This window comes from Arachis ipaensis, chromosome B08, assembly GCF_000816755.2.
Source record: "Arachis ipaensis cultivar K30076 chromosome B08, Araip1.1, whole genome shotgun sequence".
Lineage (NCBI taxonomy): Eukaryota > Viridiplantae > Streptophyta > Magnoliopsida > Fabales > Fabaceae > Arachis > Arachis ipaensis.
The window spans coordinates 22175633-22201589 of NC_029792.2; the positions used below are offsets into that span (position 1 = coordinate 22175633).

Sequence of the window (25957 nt, forward strand, 5' to 3'; positions counted from 1 at the left end):
ACAAAGTCAGCCCAAAACAAAAAGTTATTAAAGTAGTCCCTGAAAGAGATCTGACAAAGATCCAAGAAAGAGGACTACAAAAAATAACCTAAGGGAGACCGACATAACCAAGTCGGACTCCTACTACCAAAAAAGTTATCAAAGTAGTCCCTGAAAGAGATCTGACAAAGATCCAAGAAAGAGGACTACAAAAAAATAACTTAAGGGAGACCGACATAACCAAGTCGGACTCCTACTACCAAAATGTTATCAAAGTAGTCCCTGAAAGAGATCTGACAAAGATCCAAGAAAGAAGACTACAAAAAATAACTTAAGGGAGACCGACATAACCAAGTCGGACTCCTACTACCAAAAAGTTATCAAAGTAGTCCCTGAAAGAGATCTAACAAAGATCCAAGAAAGAGGACTACAAAAAATAACTTAAGGGAGACCGACATAACCAAGTCGGACTCCTACTACTGATAAGTTATCAAAGTAATCCCTGAAAGAGACCTGACAAAGGTCCAAGAAAGAGGATTACAAAAATAACTAAAAAGAGATCGACCTGACGAAGTTAATCTCCTACAGACAAGTTATAAAAAAGTAATCTCTGAAAGAGAGGATTACAATAATAACTTAAAAAGGGACCAACGCAAAGGAACTAGTCACAAATACAGAAAGTCGAGAAACAAGTTGGACCTCACAAATCATAACCTCAAAGGATTCAAGCTGCAAACAACGAAATAACCCAAGGAGGTCGAGCCACAAGATATCACACATCAGCAGAAAACAGAAAAATGGCAAATCAAAAGGCATTATGTAAAATCTACAAAGTTGCAAAAGCCTCGAAGGCCAGCAAAATCTAAGGATGGCGAGCTACCTTTTTTGTTTGTTAGAAAAGCAACTAGGAAAGCGTCAATAAATAAATAAGAAAGTTTTAAAAAGCCCACAAGCCGGGCCAACTACACAAATTCCCAGGAAAGAGATCAGCAAGCATCAGGAGCCTTCTTGGCAGCATCAGGACAAGGAGAAGGAGGACGAGTATGAATCGGTACGGCGTCTACAGTTCCATCCTCCCGGTTCAGAATCTGGTAATCCGAATCAGGTGCAACCGGAGGAACAGAAGAAGTCGGCACTTTAGCAGAGGACACAGGGGGAGGAATAACCTCATCATCATCACCCTCATCATCAGGGACAATCTTGTCATCTCTGACAATAATATCTAGGCTAAAAAGGGTAAGATCGGCCTCGGGAGCAATGACCCGAACTTGCTCCTTCAAGTTCTCGTAAGCAGCAGTCACGCTGCCAACGAGATGACCTTGAAACTCAGAATAATCTTCCCGGGCATGGTCGAGCTCCTCCCTCAGGCGCATCACCTCTCGATAAGAGGTAACGTAACTATCCTTGTGCATCAAGACTGCGTCCTCAGCCAACCTCAACGAAGCTGCCAATGACTGAGAACTCGCCTCCTCATTCTTCAAGTCCTTCTCCAGCTTGGCCACCTTCGTCTCAAGCTCCTCCTTTAACTCCTTCATCCGATCAAACTCTTGTTTTGCCTCCTCCATAAACGCTTTAGTGGCGTGGAGAGGGAGATTCTGAGCAGTCCGATATATGGCAGCCGACATATACGCCATCTTCACATGATTTCGGGCCATGAATTCCAAGTGATAAAGTATGGACACATCGTCCATGGAGAGAGCGCCGTAGGGACCGATTTGTTGATCCACGAATTCAATAGCATTAAAATCAGGAGCATCGAGGTCGAAGGGCTCAGCAGTCTTTTGTTTTTTATTGGGAGGAGCAATAGAAGGAGCAGCAGAGGCGATGTGAGGATCTACCAAACGAACTCGGGGTGTAGGGATCACTTTCTTCACCCCGGCAGAACTCTGCACTGATGGCTTCTCGCGCACCTGGGAGGATCCCTCCCCAGCTGCCCTGGCAGCAACATTTCTGGCAGCAGTTGCCCTCTGTGCCCTCTTAAAAGCTTTCATAGCTTCATTATTCTTCATTGCCTCTGCAAGCAAAATAGAAAATTCAGCTACAAGTCGGATAAGTCGGAAAAGACAGCTACAAGCAACATAAACAAGATAATAAAAGAAACACAAGATACCCAGTTCAGTTTGAAGAAGAGAAGGATTGGTTAGAAATTTCTTTGTGTCAAGATGGGGAGGTTGACCCCAGCGTTCTTCTAAGATAGTCACAAAGGCTCGCTCAGCTTCATCCAACATTTCCCACGAATACCGGGAGACCCTCACGTCTTTTTGCCATTCCAAGGGAAAAGCAGGTTCGTCATTCTCATCTAGAAAAAAGGGCCGAGCTCCTTCAACAGCTCAGACCTTGAAAAAGTAGTTTTTAAATCACGGAACGACTCGTCAAACATGGAAAAAAACCTTCTTTCCTTGGGTAGAACGAAAGGAGACCCAAGCTGACTTCTTTTTTACCACACCGGGCTTAGTCGAGACAAACAGATAGAAAAAGAGAGATTGGGAAGCAGGAATACCAAAACCATCGCACAGCAATTGGAAAATTTTAATAAAACCCCAGGAATTGGGGTGAAGTTGAGAAGGGACAACATTACAAGACCATAACAGATCGGCTTCAAATTTGGTAAAAGGAAGGGTGATACCCAGCTGACCAAAGAAAAAATCATAAGCATAAAAGAAAGGGCGACCATCAACAACCTGAGTTGAAAAGCAGACTCTCTCGTCAGAAGAGGGGGGACAAGTTCATAGTTCTTCTCATCTCCAGAATTACTACAGACACTATGAAGCTGCCTAAGCTGAGCACAAAAATCAGAATCAACCAACGAGACACACATGAGAACCATGGAGTCCACCCAGTCGGCCATACCTGCGGGAACCTGGGAAGGCATCTCTACAACGTTATTTCGGGAAGACATGAGGTCAACTAAATCCTACAAAAGAAAAGAAGAGTGGATTACTAACAAAACATCTCGGATGAGGGGCAAAACAACTCGACAGACAAACAAACAGGAAAGGAAAATCCCAAGACTCAAACCAAAGCCCTTGGGGCATCCCTTGGAGGCAGTAAACAAACAAGGACTTTCAAGTTACTTCTACAGCCTACATCCCGGCACTCATCAAAATAAAATACAGAAAGAAAAACAAAGGAAGAAATTGCAAAGAAGTTACGAAAAGAGCGAAGAAGGGAAACCGTTTCCTGAGTATGAAATTCAAAAATAAAGAAGTTTAAGGGAAACGGGGCAATTAAATGCCAATTAATTAGGGTATTAAACCCTCGCACGTTCCCCAGAACAAAGCGCTAATACAAAAGCACGCGCTTTTTGAGGAAAAACGTTCTACATTCAAAAGCTACTACGAAAGAATCGACAAAAATGCTTGAGTTCGGCTTCAAGAAGGACTGAAGTCAAGGACTTGACCTCGACAAAGAAGACCGAGCTCAAGCAGGGGCACTGTTCATACCCTGGGTCGAGCTATCCGACCCGGAATGATCAATGATAAAGCGACCGACTTCTTCAGGTCGAGCGGACCGACTTCTTCTTAAAGAACTCGGCCGTGTCAATAAAAGAGCCCAGTAAAGGGCCCAAATGGAGGAACACGACCCAAATCCAAAGGCACTTCAAGCCTATAGAGATAAAGGCGGTTCTCTTGAAGATAAGCTGACTTCACTCAAAATAAGATAAGATAAGATAAAGTAACTAACTTATCTTACCCGAAAGGTCAGCCCACATTACTATAAATACACTGGAGCACCCAGGTACCCCCCACCCTTCGGTGACAGAGGATCAGCAGCACGTTCAAGTCCAAACAAGTCGGACGTACCAGCTCCGGTCACCATTCACCAGCCGGACACATCGGTTCCGACCAGCACAGAAGATCTCGTCCGAGATCGACCTACAATTTCAGGTAACCCTCGGAACAACTACCAACAGTCACTCTGTTGTCACGTATGCTGGCATAAATTCTTGTATTGGATGAGACATAAACTCCACTATTTTGTGTTTTCAGCCCGTCTTCCTTTGTGATGGTTCTAAACTTGTAACCATTGACGTTGTATGCCCCAAAACGTCTTGCCTGAAGCATGGGACCACATGCCAGCAACTTCATTTCTTTCGAATGTACAGTACTGTCCATTGGAACCTAGCACCATAAATTAGAGTTTGTTCGTATAAAAAATTGGAATTCATAATTTATAATTCTAGGGCACAAATAAGTTGGTTAGGTTAAATTTCTACGAACCTCACGCTTGAACCGGCGAGGAAATTCTGCATGCACAACACGGTCTATCTTAGATTGCGACCTTATTTGATCCCGTAATTTTCGCTTGGTTTCTGACCTAAATGTACTTTACGACATAACAAGAAATTAGTCCAACGACTGAGTGTTTGAAATTGGTTATAATCGTGCTTAATGGTTACGTGTGCATACTTACTCAATAAATGGAGCAACAGCCTCGCAATTGACTAGCACATGACGATGTGCCTGATCTCTTTCCATTGGGGTCAGTACAAAATATGATACAGCCCCTGAAGCTTTTCCAATTTTTGGGAACATAGTACATCCTGTATTATTTGTAACATCAATAGGTCGATCGTCAACTCGTGCTGGTCGGTTGATTCTAGTCTCAATATTATCCAAATATCTGGAGCAGAATGTCAAAATCTCCTCAGATAAATAGCCCTCCGCAATTGAGCCTTCTGCTTGTGCCCTGTTACGCACGTATTGCTTCAATTGTCCTAAGTACCTTTTGCATAAATACGACATAACGCTTAGTATATACGTAACGAATTTGAAAAAAAATGACTTGAATGTGTTTAGTATCAAGCTAACCTTTCTATTGGATACATCCACCGATAATGTACCGGCCACCAAGTTTTATTTCATCAACGAGGTGCACCGTAAGGTGAACCATGACAGTGAAGAAGGATGGAGGAAAAATAATTTCCATCTGACATAGAGTTTTCACAACATGATTCTGAAGGGCACCAAGCTGCATAGGATTTACAGCTTTTCCACAGAGTTCTCAGAAAAAATGAGGACAGATTCGCAATCACATTCGATACCGGACTTGGCAATGCATTCTTTCCCAAAATTGGAAGTAATTGTTCTATTAGAATGTGGCAGTCGTGACTCTTCAACCCATATAACTTGCGCTGCCGGATGTCAACACAACGAGCAATATTGCTCAAGTAACCATATGGAAATACCATGTTCTGTAGAGTCTTCAAGAATACATCCTTCTGTGGATTCGACATTGTGAAGATTGCTGAAGGATATTTACCACCTTCATCCGGCCACAATTCAGGCCTTATGCCCATGCTTTGTAAATCTTTGCGAGCCTTAAGATTATCTTTTGATTTGACACTATCGTTTAAGATAGTGAAGACCACATTGTCACAAATGTTCTTCTCTATATGCATCACGTCAAGGTTATGACGCAACATGTGATCCTTCCAGTACGGGAGTTCAAAGAACACACTCCTCTTTTTCCAATACGAGTCATCTTGATTTGCATCTTCACCAATGCGTCTTCTTTTGGCTGTCAGAGTTAAGTTCTTCCCAAATGATACTTGCATGTTACACTGCTGCCTTAAGACATCTGCTCCAGAATACTTCTTCGGTGGATCTCTGCTTTCAACTTGTCCGTCAAATCTAATCCGGTCTACTCTATATTTATGGCCATAATCCAAGAAGCGGCGATGGCCCGTGTAACACCATTTTAGACTGAATGTTAGTCGCTGAGCCTTAGCATCCACGTTATACGTGGGACAAGCTAACCCACTGTACGTGTTCCACCCAGATAAATTTCCCAACCCTGGAAAATCGCTAATAGTCTACATTAGCGCCGCATGCATCTTGAAAGTGGTCCCCTTATTAGCATCATAAGTTTCAATGCCATCCCAGAGTTGCTTCAACTCATCCACCAGGGGCTCCAAATAAACATCGATGTCGTTACCCGGCATTTTAGGACCGGGAATAATCATAGAGAGTATAAAAGATGCATGTTTCATGCATAGCCAGGGAGGAAGATTGTACGGAATAAGAATCACAGGCCAAATGGAATACGTGGTACTCATATTTCTGAAAAGATTAAAACCGTCACTTGCTAAAGCTAAGCGAACACTGTGAGCATCATTAGAAAAAAAAGTATACTTTGCATCAAAGTCTTTCCATGCTTCAACGTCCCTTGGATGCCTCAAGTACCCATCATTGTTATCTGCCTCTTTATGCCATAACATGTCAGATGAAGTTTTGCTACTCATGAATAACCGTTGCAGTCGTGGTATAAGAGGAAAGTAACGAAGAGTCTTTGCTGGGAGAGGCTTTCCATTTTTTCTGACAGGTATTTTGAGTTTCGTAACGGAACCCTTTCGCGTCTTCTGCTTCCATCGTGAAGTCCCACACTGCTTGCATCTGGTCGCGTCATCATCCTCACCCCGATACAACATGCAATCATTCGGGCATGCATCTACCTTTTTGTACTCAATTCCTAACTTTCGGATAGTTTTCTTGGCTTCATACAAAGTGGACGGGAATTTGGCTTGCTCAAATGTATCCCGCAATAAGTCCAAAATCATCGACATAGCTTTGTCACTCACACCACACATACACTTAATGTGATAAAGCTTCACTAGGAAAGACAATTTTGAGTATTTCGAGCAGCCGGGATATAATTCCTCCGCTCCATCCGCAAGAAGATCGGCAAAATCCTGTGCCTCGTGACTTGGACCATCGTACAAGTACGGCAACTCTATATCATCATCTTCTACAGGATCCGCTGTTGTGGTCTCCTCACTTCCAGGAGGCATTGTGAAGTTAAATGCCTCGTGCACCATTTAAAGATATGGTTTCACCTCGGGTGTAGGTTTCTCAACTATCGGTGTGCAAGTAGAGCTCTCCTCAGCTGGTTTCTCACCATGACGCAACCACAAAGTATAGCCAGCGGGAAAGGGCTTTATCAACAGGTGATCGTACACATCCTCTCTTGTTTGCATAACTTGAAACCCACATTGAGGGCATGGACACTTTATCATGTTATCCGACGATGCATTCGCAAATGCAAAGTCTAGGAACTTATTAAGTCCTAGTCTATATTCTATGCTATCTTGTGGCTTAAGAATCCAGGTTTTGTCCATATCTATTATACAACAAATATATGGTTTAATAATTAATGTGATACAACTTTTTCATCACTAAAATAATGTTACGTATCTTACTATATTCATTCCGCATGATATAAGAAATACGGTTCTAAAAACATAACATGCATGGTAAAATACGTGTGCAACTACGAACATTAAAATTTATACTGAAATGTGCAGTAAAGGTAGAATATAAAACTAATATAGAACAAAAAATATGCCTCATAATCACAATTATAATACGACAATAAAATTTACGCCAATTACTTTTTGGAAAAAATAACAAGATTCATTTTTACATATAATAGTCATTTATATAAGTTCATTCATGGAGTACCTTACGAAAATTTTTTGTCCGTAAAACACTCCTCCTATAAACCTTTTTATAGGAGGGAATTCAAAATTTCTGTATTCTTATTTGCATTCAAGGTTTATTTTTATGTTTTATTTTAGGTATGTTAATAAAAAATGTTAGCATTAGTTTTAATTTTTTTGTATTTTCTAGAGCTAGTTTTTTCTAGCTTTCTTAGAGGGGGGCGAGTAGTGGCCTCGACCCCCCCTCGACATTTAAGAAACTATACTTATATACGAGATATGTATTTTAGGAATAAAAAATATTACATAATTTAATAGTTTTATATGTAATTTTACTATCTTAACAGTTTAGTTCACTAATATTTTTTACTTAACTAACTTAATATCATACCCTCAAGTCTTTGTACCTTTCAAATTAGTTTTTATATAATAATTTCTATATTTATTTTTTTAAAAAATCATTTGTAATTTTATAATGTACTCTTGATATTGTTATATTTCTTTTATGTAATTATCATATTAAAAATAAAATTGTGAATATATATTGATAAATCTTTTCAAAAACCAACTCTAATAACTATATGTTAACTACTTTTATGGAATGAAAAAATTTATCTAAATTTTGGCCCCTGCATATTAAACTTTCTAGATCCGTTCCTGTATATGGTATTAACTAATTAAAGAGAACATAAAAAGAGATTAAAAATATGAAGTAACTTCTATAATAATAAATTCTTTAATAATATGTATAATAAAAAAAATGCTTTAAAATGATGTAACTCACCAGAAATTTTTTCTGGTATAAATTACAAATCATCAATAGAGTGACTACTAATTAGTACTCAGCGGAAGAATACATCAAAGCCACAAAAAATGAGTCAAACTATTTTAATTAAGTCTTACAATTTTTATAAACTATAATTAATATTTATAATTGGATAATGAATAAGCTAAATATTAATTCAATATGTCAAATAATAACGATATTCATTAATAAATGACCATTTCTTAAAATTAAATAATCAAGACACCCATTGAGAATATTATTATGACAAACTAATAAGGGAACTAATAAATCCAAGATACTCCAAATAGTACAACATATACACATAACTCATTACGCACTTTATGTTTGTAGGTCAAAGATGCCAAAAAATAGTTTGAAATGTGTATCAAATAAAAGTAAAAGAGTTAGTAAACCAAAAATTAAGTCCAAAAAATTATTCTCTTCATCCAAACATTTCCAAAAAATTTTATCATAAAAAATAATATAAGATAATTATATTCTAAACCAATAATTAAGAAACAGTTTATCTGTAATAACATATATCACGTACAACATACTTAAAAATAAAAAAAAAGAGATCAACAATATAAAAGGTACACAAAACTAATTTATTGTTTTTCCTATATAGAACATGATTAATCAAAAAAATATATGTTAAAACCATCATTAAAATTTTTAGTATAACATATTTATAAACATTAGCTAATCAAATAAAAATTACCTTTAGCATAATCAAACAGACTTATTTTCTTCTTTTATTGTTTGTTTAAGTGTAGTCGGTTGATTAAGAAAAAATTAGATATTTTAAAAATTGAAATTAAACCGATGAACCGGCCGAGATCCGGTCGGGTGAACCGAACTGTGACCTGGCCGGCTTTTTGAAGCAACATCATAAAATCCTCCGTTTCAACCCACAATTAACCCTAATTAGAACCCACTCCAAGAGAAATGAAGAGATGCTACATCTAAAGTTCAGAGCGCCGCCCTCACGCGAAGGTCTCCGCCGAATCTCCTCAAGTGCGTCGCCCTTCACCTACGGCCAGCCATATCCGCGTGCCGCCGCCGTTGGTCCTCAGGTCGCTCCCTTTTCCTCCGTCGCAACCCTCCTTCCCTTCCATTAAGCAGCCATTGTGATCACCGCGAAGCCTCCCTCGCGCACCCAAGCTGTCGCAAGCTCTGTTCGTTTCTCGGTCGGAAGGTGCTCCAATACTGCTACTTGCCTTGGTCACTCGGTGGCTCTGTCTCCCCTCCATGAACGTTGACATTTGGTCGAGCTTCCAGGTATTTTTCTCTATTTATTTAACTGAATATGCATGTTTTTTTTAACTGATTTTTGTTTGTTTATTTAACTCAAAATTCATGCTTTTTTATTTTTAGTTTTAATGTTTATGAAACTCTATTTTAGTTATACGCTAAGTCTGGTTCCTTGTTATACCATGTTTGTAGTTTGGTTTTAATTAAACAAAATAAATAAAGCTATTAGGCTTGTGCACTCAACAATTCCTTACTGATATCTAAATGGATAATATTAGAAAAATTAGTCCATAATAAATAAATTAGTTCACTGTCTCTTAAAATTATTATTATGTTTTGGATGAACGACACATGAAAGCTTAATCAGTGGCTTTCAGTTTTATAATGCTAGAAGCTATGTACGAAGATAAATCATATGATAATGATTATGGTATATGTAATTGATGACTATAAATTTTGATAATACTTCAAAAATCAGCTTAAAATCAAAGTTATAATTTTATACTATGTAAAACTATTTTGATTTGTGAAAATCATTTTGAGTCCCCTACTTAATTTATTGTGTTTTATTTGAGTCCCCTACTTAATCTATTAATGAGATTTTTACTTACTTGAAAAATTAAGAACATCGAAAATTTGAGTTTAAAAATTGGAGAAGAGATTAGTATCTAACACTGAAAATGGTGGTACCTGGATGAATGTGTAGTATGGTGGTACCTGGAAGAGATTAGTATCTAACACTGAAAATGGTGGTACCTGGAGAAGAGATTAGTATCTAACACTGAAACTCACAGAAGACTGGTGTTGGCTCCTAACATTTGAAAAGAAGAAGAGTGGAGATTTTTGAGTTTAGAATTATATGGGATGAAATATGTTATTATATAGATATCTTTATACCTTTAAAATATAACTAATAATCAAATTTGTTTTGAAGATAAGAAAAAAATTCAAATTTGCCATCATTGACCGGATTTACAGTCACTTTTTTAACAGAAGGCATTTATTCAGATACAAATAATTAATTAAAAGGATAAATTAATTATATAAAAGATTAAATTTATTAGAAGTAGAAACGGGCTACTCAAATCAGATAAATTAAAATTTTAAATTTGAAATCAAATTAGGTAGTTAAGTAAACGGAGAAAATCTGATTCAGATGAAGTTATTAGGATTTCAAAAAATTCACCCAATATTTTAGCAGTCACTCTCTCCCGTCTTGTTAACATACTCTGTGCCTCCTTCACCCCAAGCCAGTTTATAAGACTGATTTCGTATAATCTTTTCATGAATACTAAGCTTACTCCTCTGCACAGTAATCATGTCTTCTTAATCATTGAGAAGAAGGCTCTTAAATTTAGTTAAAGGGTTGAAGTGATTCTGAAACAGTGGTTTTTGGCTCTATATTTTCTGCTCAGTCACCTAAGGTTAATGTATTTTATTTCATGTTTCCTTTTGTTCATTCTTATGTATTTAATTCCTGTAGTGTCTATCTTTCTGCACTTCATGCTTAGGTTGATGATGATTTCTCCTATGTAACAGATTTTCTTTTGCTTTTGCATTTGTTTTTTGATTTTGTTTTTGTTGTTCCTGCAACATAGTTCCAAATAACAAAGATAAGCATGTAACTTGGACGTGAAGATGAATTGAATTCAGTTAGCTTTTCCAAGTTCTTTGAAACATCTTAACAAAGTTTTCATTGCATATACTTAGACTCATTATTAAGTATCTCTTACTGTTTTTTATTTTATTTTAGTTATTTGTTTATTTGTGTTGAGTCGGGTATTAGGTAGAGAATCTGAGTCATACTAATAAATTTCTTTAAAATTTACTACTTTATTGAAAATTTGCTGAAATTCTTGTGTGGAAATTTACTACTTTGTTGAAAAATTGCTGAAATTGTTGCTGGAAATAATGAGATTGTTTAATCCTATTAATCCACATGGACCTCAAGAACCTTCTTCTCCTGTACAACCTTCTCTCATTTGCACTATGGGCAACGGTCCCTGTCACTGATGGTTTCGCTAGTACCCTTACATTCATTGCAAGGATGCTGCATTTGCTGAGCAATAGAGGGACCAAGGTGCCTGATAGAAACCTTCATACCAGTTCCTTGGCAACCAGCGCACTTTGTAGAATTCCCAGACTTGTACTCTTTGCTACAAAGTTCAATAACACAAACAACCACACAAACGTAAGAAACCAGTGTACATACAATCAATCACATCATAATAGAGTACCAATAACTTGAAATTTTGATATGATTATACTTACCCATTGCACTTTGAGCAAAGCACATTGCGAGAGAGCGAGAGCTTCTTAGATGTTCTGAGGTATAGGTTTTCAAGCGAGACCTTTAGGGGGTGAACCACATCTTCTACCCTTTTCTGCCTCCTCCCTCTGCTACTACCACCTGTTCAAAGAAGCCATCAACAAATCTCTCAAAACCCAATCAAAATACAAAATTAACACAACCAATAAAAATTTCCCAAAGCTGAAAATACATCTGATTATAACATACCGCCGCCAAAGGGACTCCCACCAAAGAAAGACTGGAATATATCAAATGGGTCGTGGCCGCCATCCATTCCTTCTTTGAGAGCATCCTCACCCTACTGATCATAAATCTCACGCTTTTCAGGATCACTCAGAACCTCATAAGCCTGGGCAAGCTCTTTAAACTGCAACAAACCAATCCAAAATCCATATTAACATCTGCTCCACTCCTCACCTCAACGACACACAAAATTCACAGAACAAATCTATTTCACAAAAGCAAAACAAGAAATCATGTTTGACCACACAACGCATCATCATATATTGAATTAGCTAAGCTGAACATACCAGCTTCAACCACGCTAGAGTTAACATAATCTTTATCCTTTTCATCAAAATTCTCAGTCGTACCTCCGCTCCCATTTGAAGGTGAGTTGAAACTGCAATGCACAGTCTTGCTCTTGCACTTTCGCATGTTCATATGGAAAGAAAGAACAGTGGCCTTATCTCTGCTACACTTGAGTCCCCAAAATTCAGTTCGAATACACTTAGCCTTCATTGGTCCAATTAAAGGAACACTGCAGAGCCCTGCTACTTTGGCACGAACAGTGGGGATCACAACCGGTCCCTTTAGATTCAAAGAACCTATTCTACCTTTATAATATATATATTCTCACAACCTTCACCAAAAAATTCACAAACCTTTTAGCCATCATGATCTAAAATTTGTATAACCCGTTTATAAGCATTTTGAATTATTATTAATTAAATTTAAAAGCAAAACGCACCTCGAACTCGAATTCTGAAGTGTGAAGCTTTAGGATCAGACGATGATCCAGTCACCGATCAACGCAAGAATATTGAAGAATTGGGTTAAATAGGTTTGTGAATTCAGAAGGGGAAATTAATTATATGTGTATTATTAGTACATGTCTGATCAGATCAAGGTGGAAAGTGAAAAGACGAATTGAGATCTGAGAGTGAAAAGAAGGAACGGAATTGAATTGAATTGAATTGAATTGAAGTGAAGTGATGAATAGGGCTCAGAAAAAAGGGGGATATAAAAGAGGATAAGAGATTCTTCTTGGTGTGTTGAGGGAGAGTGAGAGAAGGATCCCAAATCAATAATCAATAAATAAATCTTACTAAGCAAGCATGGATCCACCGCATGCATCAGCTTCAGCATCATCTCATAGTAAAATATGAAATCACTATTCTACCCTCCTACGTCCTTTTCCTCTATATATATTTGCACGTCATACGTCATCTCAATCCGAAGTCCAAACACATCTCATAGTATGAATTGCTGTTTTGCCTTATTTTCATCATGCTATCATGCTATTCTTAAGTTTGAATTGCAATTTGTTCGAATATCTGAAATATTGTTGAGATATTGCTGCTGGGATTCGTGAGTTTGAGTTGCATTTTGATTAAATGATTTTCATTCTTAGTTCTGTCTCCAACCACTAATCTGTGATTGTGTTTTTATATTTAGGAACAAGATATGATTTGATTATTGTTATTCATTCATCCATATATATGTGCAGAAAAGTGTATGGTTTATCCCTCTTGTTCCTGTGCTGAATTAATGCTTAGATGTTATTTAGATTAGCCATTGTCATTAGATATTATAAAGAACCAAAAACTAGTTGTAATGAACTTAAATAGTTAAAAAAGGCTATAGTATTAATTTTACTGCTTAAAAATTATGGTTTGAAAATCGGAATTTCTAAAAACTAGTTTTAAAACTGGATTTTTGGTTAAAAAATCTGGTTTGGAAATGGATTTCTAAAAACTTGTTTTAAAACCGGATTTTTGGTTAAAAAACCATATTTAAAACTGGATTTTAAATTTGGATATTAAAAAACTGGATTTAAAACCGATTTTTATTTTTTCAGACCGGCTTAGAACCGATTTCTCTTTTTAATCCGGTTACAGTTTGGTTCTATAACAGTTGATATTGCGGAAGAAACAATAAATTTTTTGGCTCTGCCTGAACAGCTATTTCAATTTTATTTGTTTACTTGAGTTATTTTAATAAAACATGATATTATATTGATGTAAGGTTTGGGTTTAATGTTATATATATATATACACACACACACGTACGTCAGAAGCTTGATCACAAGAGGAATGGAACTCAAGCATATGCATATATAAGCTAAGGCAGAGTATAAATAAAACTAGTTTATATTGTTAATTTATAATAATATATTCTCGAATTTATCCTTATCTAAAAGGATTTTATTTTACTAAAACACCTATCAAATATTGATTCAAAATAGAAACACATCAATTATTGAGTGTCTATTGTCTTTAGTGTTAAAATATTTGAGATCTCATGCATGTATATATTTGACTTAATATTGTTGTAATTTTGTTGTCTGAAACTGAAATTGCAATGCCCCACATGTGTTGATACTTAAGTTTTCTCCCTTTGGTTCTTGATGATCTGCTACTTTACTTGCAAGATAGCCCAGTTACTACGCTACCAAACATTTACAAAATTAATTAGATTTACTTCTAAAAATTGTCGCTATATAAAGGTTGAATAACCATCAATATTCATTGACTGTTACCCCCAATCTTTGGATTAAGGCCTCAAAATTGGACATGACTTGTTTAGGGAAAATTTAATGCAATAGATGTTTAAAGGTCGTATGATTCTATATACCAACAACTGTAATGCTCGCTTTGCTTTGATTTAATCAAGGTCGCAGTTTCATTAATTTCTCACATCACTTGGAGACTTATTTTTTGGGGAAAAAATTTTTTTTGTCATGTCATCTTTAACACCACCAAGTTTGTCTCCTATATTAGCACCTTTAAAAGTTGATACCAGACTTTTTTTGATTAATTAATTTTATGTATTTATTACTATTCAGACATTAAAATTGTTAAATAGTGCACTATATTGTTTGACACTTGATTCAATTAATTGATATAATCATTGTGCACTATTGAGTTTTACATTGTTGTTCTCTTGCTAAAGGAATAGTCAAATGCCAAGGAAACCTCGGTACACCGTTAGTACTGCAGTCGGACCTGTAGCTGCCCCTGATAGTCAAACACACGCTACTCCGGTGAGTTATTTAATGCACAACTTAGATCAAATGTTCATTTGCCTATTAGGATAGACTTTTATTCAATATAATTTGTGGGAATACTGAAAAAAATTGGTTGATGTATTAACTACTTTGTTTTTAGCACACGGATGGAACACATGATGCGGGTGCAAATACTTCTAGTGCACAGCGACGTGCTAGAGCACCTCCACCTCCGCATTCCAGCAATGGTGCTCGACAATCCCGGGTTAACGCTATACCGTTTAGACCACCGCGCAATGAAGCACGGCTGGCACCGTCAAGTGACATTGGGGACGCTTGAGCTCCTGCGACAAATAAAAAACATCCGGATTTACATGAAGTTGTAGATGACCATTCAGAAGATGAAGACTATGACCCGGAGGCGGATGAGGTCGAGTCATTTGATGACCATGTGGATGACTTATTTGCTGCACATGAAGTTGAACGCCAAGGCAATGCCAACGGCAAAAAAAAGGACACCGATTATTGGGTTGTTGATGTCATAGGTATTCTTTTGATGCTCGTTTCTTAGAAAGTGTAATTACTCTTCTCCGTGCATTCTAAATCGCTGAGTAAACTAACATTTAAAGTTTGTTCCCTCTATTAGAAAATGGTGTGACTTATTGTATGGAGCTGACTGTTAAGGAGGCATTAGCACTTCCTCCTGGAAAGAAGATCGTGCTAAACCATAACAGAGAGTTGCAATAAGTTGGTCAGGCAGCGGGCCTATTGAGCGGGTTCTTGGGGACATTGGCGTCTGATTTTCAACAGTTACCAATTTATGAAAAAAGTTGGAAGACAATGAGCAAGGCTTCCAAGGAGCATGCCTTTGACCAGTTTAAGGTAATGTTTAGTATTTTTTTATAAAGTAAGGCGTTACCAATGCTTAGTGTAAAATGCTTTTTTTTTATCTATTAAATGAACACTACAAGGAAAGATTAAGATGCACACACATGATATCGACCATACAGATTTTTTTTATAGAATATCGATAAATTTCTAATGAATTTTTTGTATAGTGTAAATTGCCAAAAAGTTCTAACAAATTGTATTAGTAACTAGAATCATTATTTAATGAAGTGATATATATTTGATCACTACTAAGCTGGTCCAGCAAGGGGGATTCGGTTCATACTTTGAAGGTGATTAGGCATGCTTATATTGGAGGTGATTCTTGCTATTTATATGTTTATATTGGTTGTCAAACTTGGATTTTGAACTTAGTCTTTAGGATAAAGTTTTCATGGTGGAAAGTTCTCAATCATATTTGTTTGTGTGTTGAGTTGATGAATCGTGTATATAGGTTCTTCTGTGATGTAGAATGGATTTGGAGTTAAAGTTAATGGTTACAATGATGGTGCGAAAGCACTGATGTCAATATCGTTATCATCTTTATTGTGTTATCTTATGATCTGAACTACTTGTAGCGAGTCTTCCACTATGAGGACGATGAAAGATGGATCATAAAGCGGGGAATTGTACAAAGAATAGGAAGTTCGATAATCTTTTAAGAATATTATTTTTAGCATATTACTCCAAATATATAGTTCTCATATGCATCTTCAGTCTGAATATTAATGAGTTTATTTATTTATCTTTTTGTCCTCATGTGGGTTAATATAACGAGTTAACTATCAATTTGGTACTCGAAAGATTCAGATGCCGATAAATTTTTGAAAAAAGTTATTAACAAAATAGTCTCTGAATAATTTGAAATTGTGACAAAATAATCAATAAATATTATATTTTTTATAAGTGACAAAAATTTTTCATATTTATTAAACGGCTTATCCATTTTATTCTTTGAAGGCTAACAAGAAAGAATTGCGAGTAGAAAAGTTAAAGGACAAAGAGGAAGTAGAGGACTTAACTCAGGAAATGGCTGAGCTACGGTATCGAACTCACATCCCTAGACCTCAAGCTTCATCTCTCCAACTCAAGTAATCGGTACACTCCTATTTTATCGATACCCCATCCTTCATTTCTCTCAATTTTTTTATAAATTTGGTTCCAATTCTGCTTTTTATGATGTTGGGTACCCTCAAAGTTGGCAAATTTTTTACCTTTTTACATTTTGCTCATTAACTGTCCGTGACGAGCAATCCCTTGTGAGTGTGTGTGATCATTCATCCTTCACTAAATTCATTAAAGAAGATGAATTTCATGTTGCTGCTGAAACCTGAGAGGTTATTTTGTCGGAGAAGTATTTTTATTGTGGTGATGTTGTGCATTCATTATATCACCTTTGCTTATTATTTAGCTACAATTTAATGATACTTGCTTGCTTTATGATCAGTTGGCAGGAATGGACCTTTGGTGGATGGATGGAAGTGGTCAAGGCCTAATGGAGGGCATGCAGGACTAACATCAGCACTGAAGACATAAAAGATTTAAACAAAACAAGGTATACTCAAAACAAAACTACATTTTATTTTTTAAAAAATATGTTTTCTCAAAACACCTTCCCTTTTGGGTGTTAATCATAGGCCAAAATAGATTGAGTTGAATTTGTCATTTTTCTGTGAATGATATGGATTGAGTTCTACTAATGTTTGGAGCAAAATTTATGTAAAATTGATGATTATGTCCAAGAACTAATAGGATTGCTACCTTTTAAATTGATGATTATGCTATCATAATTTTTTCTCAGCTAATAATTAAAATTAAGAAGTGTTTTCTCTTTGCCCCAAATTTTAAAATAGGGAGAGAAGAAGTATGATATAGAGGGTGTGAATTTGGATGGAAAATATAAAAATTGGCAAAACAAATTGCATTATGATTTTTACATTCTTAGGTCGGTCTGTTTGGATAACCTTCTTTGATATTTTTCCTTGCACTATTTTGCTTTGTCTCTTTACTCTTTGGTGAATAGTTTGAAAGTTTGTGTATTTGAATGAGTCATAGGAGAAGCTAATATTTTTTGTTTAATCCTATCATTTGTTTTTAAAGAAAGGGATTTCGATGCTGAGCAATCTGCAAGGGTGATTGATGCATACTGTATGCTTAGCAAGCCTTTGACTACTGATTATATTGTTGTTATCTTCTTTTGTGGAATTATTTGCTGAAGATTGGTAATGAATTGTTTGATTACACTTAATGATGACCAGTTAATTTTTTTTGTTTTATTGAGTAATAATTTTTTCTTTTTTTTTTAACTGTAATAAATGTTTGATATCTATATTTTAAAGCAAATGTCACTGCCCCTTATATTTTACCCAATGTTTTGCAGATTTTTCATGTTTGGTAGACAGAGTAATAGAAAAGAATTGGGTTGCTTTGGTTTCATCCGGTGATAAATTAGGTTATTATATTAAGTGATTAGATGTAAGTGTAATGGTGTCTATTGCATAAATTTTGTGTATAGATGTATTTGCATGTGTTTTATCCCCCTTTTTTTTCTCTTTTAAAGGAAATGTAAGTGTGTTTGTTTGAGTAACATTTACTTACTACACATGATTCTTTGAGGCCAAGTTTATCCATTTTCCTCCATCATATATATAAAATTTTAAATCATTTTATTGTGTTGAGATGACTTTAATTCTTTTTATCATTTAGGATATATATGTGTGCATTCCTAAAATTCTTATTCCTTAAAGAGATAAGATACTTTAAAGAGTACTTGGCTATTCTAAAGAGGTAAGATATTCAATGTTCATGAGAAATATTTCACTCATTTTTTTGTTTTGACAACAACTTTTAAACATTCTTTATTTTGTTGTAACACTTTTTCTTTGTGAGAGAAAATTAATTGCAACCAAAATTTTTATTAGTTCTTCTCACAATAGCTTAGTATTTTTTCTTTCTTTCTTTTTGCTTAGTGTTTTATTTTTATTTTTCTTTAGTATATAAAGTGGATGAACATGATAAGATATGTTGTTATATGATGTTTGTTTTATGCATAAAAGAAATTTTATATCCAAGTCTGTGCTTCATAAGATAAGTGAAGAGTGAGTAAATCAGTTTAAAAGAGCAGAATCTGTTATTCGCAAAAGGTTTAACATCCTTATATTGATAAAAGTGACCTTCTTTATCCTAATTAACTCACAATTTGAAGGTAAATGTTAAAAGAGTTTGCAACTGAATGATTCCTTTCATTTAAACCCTGACAGAAATAGTTTTCATAAGTATCATAGAATTCCTAATTCTAATAATTCACTTGATAATTTTTATTTTCATTTCTTCAATTACAAGAGCAGAAGAAAGATTTAGTCTTTTCCATTTGAGAATAACTATTACATGACTATAATTCAAGTAATAGATTGCTGACTAACATTAGAGTAGGGGATGCCTGTATCTTGACCATAGCAGTTAGTTGTTCACTAAAGCCCCTTTTTTTTTTCTTCTTCTTCATATTGGTTTATAGCTTTATTGGATTAGTAATTGAAGTTGGGAAAACTTATAACGTATATTACTATATGCTTTTTAATATAATTGAATTCACCAATTTAGTCAGCATCTGAGTTTAGTTGCTGCTTCAATTGCAGATCTTCTTGCGGAGGGAGAAAACATTCAGTCAAGGCAGAAGAAGAAGGGGCAGTAGTTAGAATTTGGCCGGTGACTCAAAGGTTAGTCCATATTTTTATTTTTATTTCTTCAATTACAAAAGGATTAAAAAAGATTTAGCCTTTTCTACTTCAAAATAACTATTGCATGACTATAATTCAAGTGATAAATTACTGACTAATATAAGAGCAAGCCAGCAGTGGATACCTTTATCTTGACTGTAGCGGTTAGTTGAACATGGAGTCCTTTTTTCTTCTTTTTTTTATATTGGTTTATAGCTTTATTGGATCAGTAATTGAAATTGGCCAAAACTTATAATTAATGTATATTTTTATCTTTTTTTTTAATATAATCAGAATTCACTAATTTGGATTAGCGTTTGGTTCTGAATTCAGCTGCTTCTTCAATTGCAGGTCTTCTTGCGGAAGGGAAACGGATCGGCCAAGGCGGAAGAAGAAGGGGAGGTAGTTGGAAGTTGGCTGGTGACTCTTCAAAGGTTAGTATAAATTAGAATCTCCAATACATTATTATTTTACGCACCCCTGATTTCAAAGTCCAAAACTTTCCCACACCCAACCATTGAGGATTCTATTCTTCTCTCTTTCCTTTTTCAATCAAATTATCTATTTCATGTCTAAATCGTTGTGATTGTTTTAGTGACTAAAAGAGAATCAGAAGCAAAAGAAGAAGAACGAAAGGAAAAATTATTATTACACTTATTATTTAATGATATTTTTTAAGTTTGGGAGTGCCATATTTGTGATTTTCAATTCAGTTGACAAGTTACATTGCATTTATTATGTCATTGTGGTTGCTCACCCTGAAACACTTATCAAGTATGTTATTTTATCCATAGACCCTTTTTTATAAAATCAATCTTCCATTTTTTGTTTTTTTTTTTTAAAGATCAGCTCATAAATGATTTTCATTAATTATTTATCTTTTGTGTCAAATAGATACATTCCAATCAAAGAGATTCCAATTTAATATGATGGTCTCAAGAGGGAAGATGACACCGTTCTCTTTTGAAGATGATGCTGTTTCAGAATCCACACTCCCTATGCATCAACTCCAACTTTTGAGATTTCTACATTGGAGGTACCTACTACTACTATTACACTTACTAAATTGAGACATTGGAAAATTAATCTATTACATGAAATTTTTTAATTAGTTTCCAGTGGTTTTGAAGGTGTGTTTTATGCAAAAAGAATTTAAAATGACTTATAAGAACTCCTTCAATTGTTGTGCATTTATTTGACTTTTGAGTTCTTTTAATAGTCTAAGTTGTCAAAGAAAATTGTTCTATAATAGCGTTTTTCTTATAGTGACTACTAATTTTATTATTGTTGTCATTTTTTTTTGTCGGATTGTTTCCTTCAAAGTCAAAGCTCCATGCCTCCTTGCATTCTTTCTTTTTTCAGGGGATGACGATAAGATTAAGCCTACATATAAAGATGTAAATGTAGTTGTGTTTATAGAGTTTGTTTAAGGATTCGATGGACAAATTTGAAAATATTAAAACTCAAAGCTCATTTAAAAGGGCTGTTTTCTTGCTATGTTTTCGAATCAAATATATCATTGATTTTTTCTTACTATCGAATCTATTTTTGCTTTTCAGAAATTTAGTTGTACACGTATATTTTTTTAACAAATTTACGTAAATTGACTGCTACAATGCAAACCACAAATCCTTCGAATATGTATGAGTTTTATAAATGATAAGGATGATTATAATTAGAAAATATGAAAATGAAGATTACATTCAATTTTATTGTTTGAAAAATTATTGAATTATTACATGGCATTGAGAATTTTAATTTTCTATCTTTCGATCTTTACTTAAATTATTAATTTCAAGTTTGAATATTTGTGGTTGTTTCAGTGACTGAAACAAAATCAAACACAAAAGAGAGAAGATGGGAGAGGTGAAGGTGTTGAACAAATACTACCCACCTCTGTCGCAGCGCTTGACCTGAAGCATACACTGGGTAAGACGAAATTTTGTTTTTGCTACATGTTTTGCCTTCAGAGTCATATTTTAGTGAATAACAATGCTTATTCCGAATTGTTAAGTCATTGCTAAAATTTTCCTTTTCCCTTTTAGAGGGTAGCAATATATGTGTGCAACAATCTTATAACTGTATGTGATTAATTAATTCCCTTGCTCATAAGATGTTTGTGTATTTCTCTATGCGAACTTTGGGGAGAAATTAATGCCAATGTTTCATTTTGAATCATTAATTTTCTTTCTTTCTTAGATGCTGAAACAGTGGTGCATATTGTGGGTTGCCATCGCAAGAGTGTGAGGTAAAAAGTGGTTGCTCTTTCAGGTGTTGTTGCTTATATAGAAATGCAACCGCTCTGACTCTTTCATGAGAGCTAATACCCATTCTGTTGTGTTTGCTACCCATTAAAAGAAAGGCTCAGCGGCGTTGGTGTTGCTGCTGTAGTGTTAAGGCAACAGCTCTGTAGCAAGATGGTAACGCCAAAAAGCTAATATTGGGTAAGTACTCTCACTATATTTTTGTAGACCAAGCATTTTTTTTCCATGCAATTTCATATTTTTTGTTATTATTTGCTGGCAGTTTTAATTTGATTTTCAACATTTGTTGCAATTTGCTGAAGCCATTAGAAAAGATTATCTCAATGAAGATTGGTTACATTTTACTGCACTCATTCATGATACATTAACTTAGATATTCTTTTCAAATATTCTTTTTGTATAAGCTTTGCTAAAAGAGCAATTAAAAGTCTTCATCATAAACATACATATTTTTATTTCTTCTAATATGGTGAATCCCGCTTGCTTGGATATTTTGGGTTCCACTATACATGAAAACTAAGCTTCTCCTGTTTACTAAGAGAAACATCTCATTTTAGATCTATAGGAATTTACAAATGATAGTTAATTTATTTCAAATCTTAGAAAGATTCTTCTCCTTCCTCCTATGATATTTTAGCATTTTCAGCTGGTCTTTTCTAAGACTATTCAATTGACATTGAGAAAGCAATAATTGAAATTGTCCATAATAAACGGTAGTTTTTTCATTATTAAAAAGTTAAACAAGTTTAGGCATTTTTGAAGAATATTATTGAATGCAGTGGTTTATTTAAGGGTGAGGAAGGGAGATGGCAGAGGGGAAGGTGGTGAATAAATATTACTAACTTGATTTGTTGAACTATATATTGGTAATATGAAATGAATTTAATTTCATTGGTATCATCTTACACCCGTTGAATTTTTCAAACGATGTAAAATAAAAATAAAGTCATTGAGTTTGGGGTTTAATTTGAAGTATTTTGGTTATTAATGTATTTCCTATGAAAAGCGTGAATCAAATATGTGAATATCTTTTAGATACTTAATTTGTTTTTGTCCTTAATTTTTAAATACTGAATGGTATCTAAAAACTTGATGTCTGGCACCTATATTATTTTTGTCACCACCTTTAACATTTAATATAGACAAAGAAATTGTGGGATCAAAACCGATCTTCTTGAATTGTTTTTGTATCAAAATCTAAATAAATATGATAAATTACATGAGCTATAAATGAATTTTAAGTGAACCAAAAAGTTATTTAACATTTTCTGCATTTTGGTTAACTTAAATAAGTATGTTAAACCATAGAATTTGAAACTTCTTGAGTTTTATGTTTGATCTTAGCAAAGCTTAAACTCTTAAGATATTATGACTGCAGTTACTCCACTACAATGTTGCTATTTTATTATGGTGGTTATTATTTTGACAATCTAAAAGTTCTCCAATTTTCATGGGAACTAATAAAAGTATATCTTATAATATTCTTTCTTACAAGAAATAAGACCTCTTTTTTTCTCTATTACTAATGTGAAAATTTTTATTATTTTACATGATTAATAGTTGTATTAAACAATATTTACACGATTAATTTCATTAGTAGGGTTTTGATTGAGAAGAAAATCTGCAAGCTATTTGTGTTGGTGACTGTTATGATAATTTGTTCTCAACTTTTGGTGCTAATGAGTAGCCCGTGGTTTTGGATTTGGCGATGCCATTGTAGTGGAAGTAAGTCTATCACTTTTAAGTAGTAGGAGAAATGGGATAATCATGATGTTTTGCTTTTTTTTGAATTACTTGCTGCCTCCGGATTTGTCATTTTATTTTAAGTTTAGGACTAGGTATAGCAAATCATGAGAACTATGCAGTTTATTATCTATAGTTCTTTAGAAAGCTATATGATTTGACATCATGTAATGACTTTAAAAGCTTTGACTCCAATAATATTATGTTTCTGATTCCAAATTGTTCAACTTGCAATTAAGTGAGTTTGTAATGGAATTTTTTGGCAATTTTAGAGCAAGGAGAATTACACAAAAAAAAATATAGAGCAAAGAGGATAATGTATTTAAAGAAGGTTACTCATGTACAATTTTATATCTAAATTCTATGTTTTTACCGTTTTTATCGTATAGAATTGGTCAAATTCTTACTTTTCTTCTTATTTTGACTAATTTTTTTTTAAAATTTTGAATGATTTTCTTTTTTATTACTAGCTGAGGTGATTGAATATTTACCTAATTTGCTTTTAATTAATCTAAATTATAAATAAATACTTTGTGCAAAGAGATCTGTTATTATGAATAAATTGTTTATAAACCGGCTACAAAGGACTTTTATAATATAGCAATGAGCTTAAGTAACAATTTAGATCTTTAGAATAGTTTTACATTTGTACTGGACAACAATTTCTCTTCAAATACTATTTAATATACTGTTTTGGATTTATGATTCAGAATATAGTGTATTTGCTGTTTTTTAAACCTATAAAAATAATAGATGGTTGAGGACAACTAGGCACTAGCATAAACTGATGACTTTGACTTTTTGTAACTATGATGAATGTAACTCATGTATGTACAAACTAAAAGTACTAGATTCTTTTTTATAAATTCATCTTCAATTAATTTCAGGTAAGCAACAAGCCATATAACTTTTGTTGAGATGCTGATAAATCACGTTAAATGTGAAGGCTATTGTTTCTTTTAGTTGTGAATTTCACATATGATGATGCAAACACCATCGAATATTTATTATTCGAGTAAATATTGTTTTTGTCTCCAACATTTGGAGTAAAGTTTTATTTGTGTTTCTAACATTTAAATTGTCTTATTTGTATCACTAACGTTTATAAAAGTGATTTAATATTATCATGTCGTCAATTATACATCATGAATTATAGTTGGAGTTTTGAGAATCTCTTCTTGAAATTAGAAATTTAGAATACAAATGTTTTGGATAGAATTGGTAATTCACTCTGAATAATAGCTCATCGAAAGTATCCCTAACTTTTAAAAGCCGCAAGTATAAGCACATGAGCTTTTGATTTATCAAACGCAAAACGAGGTGCTTATGCTTTTGAAAAGCAGAAGCATTTTTTCGAAAAGTTTTACTAAACTAAGCCTAAGTATGTTCAAAATTATACCTTCAAAAATTTCACAAATACAAAACCAAATTATTAAAATAAGTATTTACGTTATATTATCATATGTTCAAATTCTTCCTATGATAGCAAATGGATTTAGACAAGATATTATTAATGCATCAATTGATTCTTTTTATCTATGGCATGAATAGAAGTTATTAACTTTAACTTAGAATATGAGATTAAGGTCTTCAATAGAAAATGAAAGCGTCAGAGAGCGAAGAGAATCTGTATAATAGATCTTTGATTTGAGAAATAGAAAGCTTGCATATTCAAAAAATGAATACAATGTAGTGCCTATACTACCTGAACTCTTAATTACAAATTTTGATTACTCAATCGTTAAATTAAACATGTTTAATTAATACATGATTTAGAATTATTAGTTGTATTATTGTGATCATATTTTTAAGCTCAATAAATATATATAACAAATATATCATTATCCAATTTCTATATATTCTTTTTATATTTTTGTTATTAATTTCATAAACTCAATCACCCACCCGCGGATAGTCATTTTAATAGTTTACCCTAATATAATATCACAAGTCACAACATAATATTGCAACATTCACCCACTCTCACACTTAACGTCAAGGGTTCTCATCTACATTGGCCCAATCAAATTTCGAACTCAATCATAAAATGGACTACATTGGAAATATAGAGCCCAAATGTAATTTGCATAACGCTATGTAAATTATATCTACGCGTATTATTGAGGCCCGAGTTTTATTTTTGTTGTATGTTATCAACTTGTTATGTATGACAAAAAAAAAAAGAACATATTACTAATTTACTATGCTGCATTTACTCAAAAAGAAAACCCAAGCATATAGCATATAGTATATAGTATAGATATTAAATTCGGTATATAGCATATTTGCAGCTGTTTTTCTTAAAAAATAAAAAAAAATTCTTTTAAATAAAAAATTAGGAAGCATTC

The 25957-nt window shown here is 34.1% G+C and overlaps 1 protein-coding gene and 3 long non-coding RNA genes across 9 annotated transcripts in view; 2 read left to right on the plus strand and 2 right to left on the minus strand.

Annotated features, from left to right (window-relative positions):
- The window catches only part of LOC110265814, a 27764-nt gene continuing 2295 nt past the window's right edge, over positions 489 to 25957 (plus strand). The window contains exons 1-2 of the long non-coding RNA XR_002352180.1: positions 489 to 582; positions 11655 to 11660. This is a non-coding gene — a long non-coding RNA (uncharacterized LOC110265814). The remainder of the gene's footprint in view (positions 583 to 11654; positions 11661 to 25957) is intronic.
- LOC110265812 (dnaJ protein homolog) lies at positions 11433 to 12168 on the minus strand. Its single transcript, XM_021109119.1, has 3 exons — positions 11977 to 12168; positions 11730 to 11868; positions 11433 to 11614 (listed from the first exon to the last, which is right to left on the minus strand). Exons 1-3 carry the CDS (start codon positions 12041 to 12043, stop codon positions 11446 to 11448), a joined length of 375 nt encoding a protein of 124 aa, XP_020964778.1. The 5' UTR covers positions 12044 to 12168; the 3' UTR covers positions 11433 to 11445.
- Positions 12479 to 12986, minus strand: LOC110265813. Its single transcript, XR_002352179.1, has 2 exons — positions 12740 to 12986; positions 12479 to 12631 (listed from the first exon to the last, which is right to left on the minus strand). It is a non-coding gene; the product is annotated as an uncharacterized LOC110265813 (long non-coding RNA).
- Positions 16822 to 23626, plus strand: LOC107614505. 6 transcript variants are annotated; one of them, XR_002352176.1, is made up of 7 exons: positions 16828 to 16977; positions 17334 to 17441; positions 17987 to 18338; positions 19522 to 19591; positions 19954 to 20036; positions 20497 to 20638; positions 23464 to 23626. It is a non-coding gene; the product is annotated as an uncharacterized LOC107614505 (long non-coding RNA). The 6 variants fall into 6 exon arrangements; XR_001614473.2 differs by lacking the exon at positions 23464 to 23626 and having other exon boundaries at positions 20497 to 21132; XR_002352177.1 differs by lacking the exons at positions 20497 to 20638; positions 23464 to 23626 and adding an exon at positions 20198 to 20232.